This window comes from Sprattus sprattus, assembly GCF_963457725.1.
Source record: "Sprattus sprattus genome assembly, chromosome: 20".
Classification (NCBI taxonomy): Eukaryota; Metazoa; Chordata; class Actinopteri; order Clupeiformes; family Clupeidae; genus Sprattus; species Sprattus sprattus.
This window is the reverse complement of record NC_137918.1, coordinates 8,951,525-8,958,502: the sequence shown is the minus strand read 5'-3', so window position 1 is coordinate 8,958,502 and position 6,978 is coordinate 8,951,525. Positions and strand designations below refer to the sequence as shown.

The 6,978-nt window shown below is 42.9% G+C and overlaps 1 protein-coding gene across 1 annotated transcript; it reads right to left on the bottom strand.

Annotated features, from left to right (window-relative positions):
- Nucleotides 1–2,062: 2,062 nt before the first annotated feature.
- On the bottom strand, nucleotides 2,063–3,352 carry lratd2a (LRAT domain containing 2a; the record flags this gene model as incomplete). The annotated part of the gene is made up of 1 exon (XM_080859668.1): nucleotides 2,063–3,352. One exon carries the CDS (start codon nucleotides 3,350–3,352, stop codon nucleotides 2,534–2,536), a length of 819 nt encoding a protein of 272 aa, XP_080715794.1. The 3' UTR covers nucleotides 2,063–2,533.
- Nucleotides 3,353–6,978: the final 3,626 nt, after the last annotated feature.

Here is a 6,978-nt window from a genome sequence, read left to right as displayed (position 1 = left end):
AAAACGACTTAAGACCAATTTCTTCCACTTAAACATTTGCATAATTTTACACATGGCTTACCAGAATTAAGGAGACAAGTACAGCCGTAGGGTATATTATTAAAGGGGACACTTACGACCATTTTCTGCAGTGATGTGAGGCAGGAATGGTAAATAACGGACATCATTAAATACTGTTACAGAAATATTATGAACGCTTGGGGTAAGCTGTGACAACCCCCCCTCCCCCCCAAAAAAATGAATATGAAGGAAAAAGATTATTCAGGTATGAAGATAATGTATGATAATTGGATTGGGTGAAGTGGCAAGTTTTTGATGGTGAGATAAAATATGCTAATGGCAGAAAAGTTGACTGGTGTTCACCTAGAAAAATCATGGTCCACTGCCTCAGCCTGTGGCAGGCTAATTTCACTCAGGGTCTGGAACACGTGTCTGCAGAGCCAACAGGCAGGAGATAATAGGATGGCTATGCTCACGCTCACTACATGCCTAGCTCTCATCTACCAGCTGAGATGGCCGGCCAGGGAGGTCAGTAATGAACACATTTTTAGACGTGTGTTCGAAACACTCATGCAAATACACCATCCACTTGACGGTGCAATCAAGATATCATCTCAAAACTAATTAAGAGCCTCTACTGGAGATGGTGGGCAATCTCTACCCCGGGGTTTAGAGAAATCCATCCCGAACTGGTCCATCACAAGACAACAGGTCGACATAAATCTCTGGCCCTATTGTGGAAAAAAAGCAATCCAGTTAAGAGTGACCAACCACTAGCACATGAACACAACAGCCAGCCGGCCAGCACAAAAGACCACCTGTAGACCTCCTCGGTGAGCTGGCCATATCGCCTCCACCGACACAGGAGAGGGGAGGGCAGGCACAAAGCCAGGACACAAATCACTTCAATAAAGAGTGCCATCAAACAAGATCTAGCACTCTACGGCCCTACGTCACAACACCAGGCTCATTAAGCCAGGGGGGCCACGAGGGGAGAAGGGTTAGCTGTTTCAGCCTTGGCAGTTAGTAGTGGCACTAAAGTGATGCACAAAGAGGGCCTTGTTGCCTTTGTGGGTAGCCATTACTCACTCACAGTGTGGCAGCTGTAATTACTTCCATTCCTTTCCCAGCGTCCTCCTGTTTGCCCAGAGTGCTGCTGAGACGCCAAGATTAGGCCCGATTCACACAAGCACACGCACATACACAAACACACACACACACATATGCACAAGCACGCACATACACACACACACACACACACACACAAGCACCCGCACATACACAAACACACAACAGCCATTACAAAGTGGTTTGTCTGTGGCAGGGCTAGAAAGCAAATTACTTTCAACTGTCTCTTGGACAAAAAAGGCAGCTGTGGGTTTTTTGTTGGTGATTATCTGCGTACAGGCATGATGGTCACAGTTCAGTCAGGCAGGGAACCTTCAGGATGGGTGTGTGTTGACAACAGGCCAACGGTCCCAAGTAACACTGTGTATCAGGAGGTTTTTTTTTGCGATGAACCAAGACGGAAGGCTGATTTGGATTTGTTTACACTGACAGAACCTCAAAGGGCTTTGCCATTCATCATCATTATTATTGACCAGCTTGAACAGGAGTGCGACTGTGCCAAGGTCTGTTTTTCTTCAAGGCCCCCTTTTTTTCTGTCACTAAACATTTGTTTCATCATTGCTGTCGCACCATGCCTGTTGGCGTGAAAGTTTGAGACAGAGTTGTAGCTCACATCCAAGTTGGATATTTTCTTAATCGAAAGACAGATAAAAGAAAATGCAGTAACATATTGAAGGTAGACACAAATGAAGAGCAAGAACCTTGCATAACACTATGATGGCTTTTAAAGTACAGGAGTACATCATTCTGATTCTCTTTGGTTATTAACTGCAACAGTCAATCCCTCGGTCATAAAAGTCAAGTGATATCCTTCACATAAAACAACACTTCATTTCACTCACTTCAACTCATTTCGTTCCCTCGGTTTATTGTCACACTATTTTGTGGCTTACAAATGCCCTGAAAAAGACTACGTGTTGATTGTACACCCTCATGATTTTGTCAGTTACGTTGGTTTTCACAGAAACTGAAAGCAACAGTGGAAAAAGTTCAACAGGAAATTAACTGTTGCAGATAGACTTCCACAGACTACAACCAACAGGCATTTTTGACTCACACTTAAAGTGTTAAACCTGAAACATTTTTAGTTCAAACCTACTTAAAACTGAGCCATAAATAAAAGAACCAAATAAACATTGTTTGTTTTGCTTAATTTCAATAGCTTTCACAATGTTCATAACATCAGATTGTTATTATTGTATACTTCAACCAGGATAATCCGCTGTGTATCCATCCTCGCGGCAATTTATCAGGCTGTGGATCACAAAGCTTGTCCGTTTCTTGTTTAAATTAACAGATCTTATTTGTAATCGGTTGTTTTCCATTAAAATTATTTTTAAAAAAAAATCATCCAGCAGGTTGTATTAATGGGAATGATCAAAACAGGTTACCCCTATTGACTGCATCAGTTTGGGCTTGGCTCTCTCCTGATACTCCCGACATTGTTGAGATGATTAGCCAGCTCCTGAATCATAGAAACCTTTCCAATCTGGTCATTTCTCCTCTTCTCCATGATCAGGTCTTCCAAACTCTGGAATTCGAGTACATGCGATTGTTTTTCCGGCAAGATTATTTTTAAACGATAAGGCTGCTTTCCGATTCGTATCTCACGTCCCATTTTAAATTCACGCTTACCAAATTTGCACCAAGCAGCAAAACATTCGGAATTTCTCCAACTCAGTTGCATGTCTTTGGCGCCCACCTGTTCCATGGCGTTCTGTACAACCATTTCAGGACTAAGTTGTTTGAATTTGTAGAAATCGTTTACAATCCGACCTCTTCTTCCCTGACTCGCATCTGTCAGAACACTGTTCTTTACCTCCGCCCTGTGCAGGTGAACCACCTGAAAGTCCCCGACGTAGACAGCCCAGTGGGGATACTGGCTAGTTGCCACGAACTCCAGCAGGTCCCCCGCTTTGCATTTGTTCAGTAAATTCTCAGGCGAGTACGTCTCCAATTCTATAGCTATGATACTTTTCTCGTAGATACATTCGTCTCTGTGGTAGATAGCACATTCTACTTCGTTGCACTTGTCATAGTGTTTCTCTTCCTGGCTATGGTCTTGCGCTCCATCGACATTGTCCTCCAACTCATCATCATCGTTTGAAAAAATATAAGATACACCAATCCTTGGACCTTCTTCCTCCGTGTCCAAACCATTCGGGTCCATGGTTGGAACTTCGGCATAACTTAAATGTGACAGTTTATCTACCTGATTTCCCATGCTACTTCCCTGGCAGCCGATGGGAATACAATTAGTCCCCGAGACCGCGGGTCCAACTAAACACAGAAACAGATTATCATCTGGAGGTGCAACACGTTGGGTATCCTATACAACCCGGACAAACTAATTTACCCTGCAACAGAACACTGCCACATCCTGACAGGCGAAATTGCGGAACGCGACTGCGACTGCGACGTCTAGAGGAAGAAGCACGTCCCCTGTTGCCCAGTAGCCAGGTCAATTAGAGTAACGTTAGCCAAACAGTCTGACGTTTGTCAGGTTGGTGGAATTTAGTAGGCTAAATACAGCCGAGCAGGTGTAACCTTAGCCTCGCACCTGATAGATTTCCCAGGGGCAAAGTTGTAAGATCCTCCTAACTGGCTGAAGTAAAAAGTAGCAAGTCCATACTATCCACACATGTGTTCTGAGCGGGAAATGCGCTTGCCTTCGTCTCCTTTTCAAACGCTGTTTTTAGTTGTGACTGTCGCTTGCCACTTCAGCCAATGCCCCAGCTCTGGCTGTGCAAGTGTGGATTGGTAGGCGGTCAGATCTAGGCGAAGCTAACCACAGTGACAGTTACAAGCGGTCTATAATTTAAAGAGGTAGTGTGCCTATATTTAATTTGGCTAACATATCTACAGTTTCGTGACTTAAACACTATAGTAAAATCTATTGTGAGAGAAATAAGCAGGCGGTCGTTGATTCTTGGAGCTCATAATTAAAAACTAAAACGGTGTGATTAAACCGTGTAGCTTTAATACATTGAGGCAACTGTCGCTGTGTGATGTGTTGTTTGAAATCTAGTGAACCTGTATGAATTATAATGACCCAAGATTGTTACAAAACATTTAAATAGACTAATTTGTGCCTGTCTGCTTGTTATGGGATGTATTTTAAAATCACATCAAAATCTAATTAAAAAAGCTCTGACATACCCTGAGTGCTTTTGTTTTCCCTCATGTTATCAATTTAAAAAATATGAATACACATAATTTAACTTGAAATGTAATCTTATGAAGACTTAAAACAAATTCATCCTGTCCTTTACTGATTCATTTTGCTTTAAGCTTGTTTGCAACTTCATATTTAATTAGTTAAGCATGACACATTGTGGATGATTGGGAGAGCTCAACAAATATGATATCCCAAGCAATGTCAATTACAACACTACATTTGAATTGACTGTCCGAGGTAATTATTGTTTAAAAAAAAAGTCTATCCAAAAATTAAAGTGGGTGGGCAGTTGTGGGGAGTGTTTTTCAGAGTGTTTGGCAGATCCTCCGAGAATGTCTGGACTTTGGAGCTCAGGCATTCCCGCCTGAGTATCTATCGTTATAACACTATTAATGAACAGATTAAAATATTTACCTGCAGTCTCCCAGCTGCTGATGCCTGATACAGGTTGTGCTCTGCTTATTAGTCACAACAGTTTTTTTCTGCAAGCATGTCGATGCCCTGGGCACATGGGAAAGCCTGTACAGTGCATTCGGAATGCAATGTGCCACCTCTGAATTAAGTAGTTTGAATTCTGTGTTCCATGTTTTTTAGACAGTGGCTGTGTCATGATGGCAATTCTTTTCCCCCTTCCTTAAAGACTGGCTGTGTGCAATTGGCCTGTTCCTAGCAGGCGGTGAGAGAACTTCTAGAGGGATTATTCTCTGCCTCTGTGTCCCTGGAGGTAAATGTGTGCCACCTAAATTGGCATGCTGCAGCTTTGAAATGACTTCCTGTAGCAGCTGGTCTGAGTCTGTGTGTGTGTGTGTGTGTGTACACATGTATGTGTGTGTGTGTGTGTGTGTGTGGGTGCATATGCTGGTGTGAGAGGTGAGAGAGGAGCTGCGAGACGGAGAGAGAATGGAAAAAGCGCAAATGACGCTACCTGGGGGAGGGAAAGCCGCGTCCACACATCTGGGTGAGTCCAAACTGAAATGTGTATTATCAGCGCTGTCACCTCCACTGTCGCCCCTTTCCCTCAACAATGAAAGGAAGGATTTGGAGCGCTGCTGGGTTCCAAATCTGTTCCAGCACCTTGCTCTCCCATCTCTTTAATAATGAGCTCTTATGCTTGCTTCAGCACAAGAGACCCAGGTAGGGCTTTGTAGAGGGGATTTTTCCACACTAGACTCAGGAAAATCGGAGGAACATATGAAGACATCTTGGATGGAAACCACATACAGTTTTATGTTGGAAGATAAAACATCCCAAAATGAGTACCGAGTGGAGCATAGATATACAACACCTGACTACAATCGAGGAAAAAACAGGTCTGAAAGATGTGCAGTAGACCCATTTGATCACAGGTCACGCATGCTTGTAACCACGACTGTTAGCCAGTCACATTACATGGTTCTGTCCCCTATGCCTCAGCCGCTTTTACAAAGTTTTCAGTCAAACCAATTCTCATGGAACATTAGACCGAAAAAGGAGGGAAAAACAGCTTAACTCCTCTACAGAATAATGTTTATATATTTGTGGCCCAGCCGCCCTAGGAGATGGTGTGAACCTGTCTTTTGTGTTCATTGCATCCTCTTGGTGTTGATTGTGTGTTGGTGAAAACGGCAGCATAATCACTCCCACCACCCATTATTTCATTAAGTCCCACTGTGATGGAAGGGTAAGTTGTAAGCTCTTGAGAAATGTATGCTGTTGTCATTTGGGCAATGTGTTCACTTGGTATGAACATCCAACCAGAAGGATCCATCACTGGGACTGTCTATATCTGACCGATGGATGGGATGCTTTACATTTAAATTAGAAAAGCTGCAGAATGTGTATTTTCTCCAGTATTTTCTGGTCAGGATAGTTGGTTGTACTATTATACTTCAAAGTCTTAGGTGTAGACCAATGAAGACAACACTTCATGTAGGGGGTATTATATTGTAACATATTTATTCATATTTTCATATACTTTTTACATATTCATTTTGTAGTAACACATATGTTTTTTTCTGGGATCGGGGAAGAGGAATGTATGTACCCATTTCATTACAAGAGCATGTAGTCACAGTCCCATTGCACAAACTACAACAAAGATTTCCTAAAATGTGGGTAGACTTTATAAAACTATTGGTAGTCTTCTAACACTGTGATGGGTTTGAGATGACAAGGGCTGGGGGCTTACGGTGGGGGGGGGGGCATCTTTGAGAGGAAAGGTAGCTGGGGTAGGCATCTTAACTGGCATGACAGAGAAGAGGGAGGTGACGAGAAGGGCTTAGGGGTTGATTTAGAGTGTACACTGTGCACAGCACACACACACACACACACACAATGGTCTCTACACACGCACACACATCATGCTTCACCAAGACCTCTCACTTTAATCACCATCATAAACAACCACAATGGGAGTTAGAATCAGTGAGCACACTTGCAACTCCTTCTCAAGGAGAGTACAAGGCAAAAACATTGAAACAAGAAGAAACCCCAGCACAGGCTACTGGTGAATAGCTGTCCTAAGGCAGCACCAGCGCCCTCGACTGCACCCGCACAATCAGATGGAGAGTTGAGTTCATGTCTGACATGTAATGTATTCAACATAAGGATAAAAACAAAACAAAAAAAAAAGACAAAAGAAAGTAAAGCCACAGGTTTGTCAGGCTGAGCCCTAGATTGTTTTTTTTTTTGCC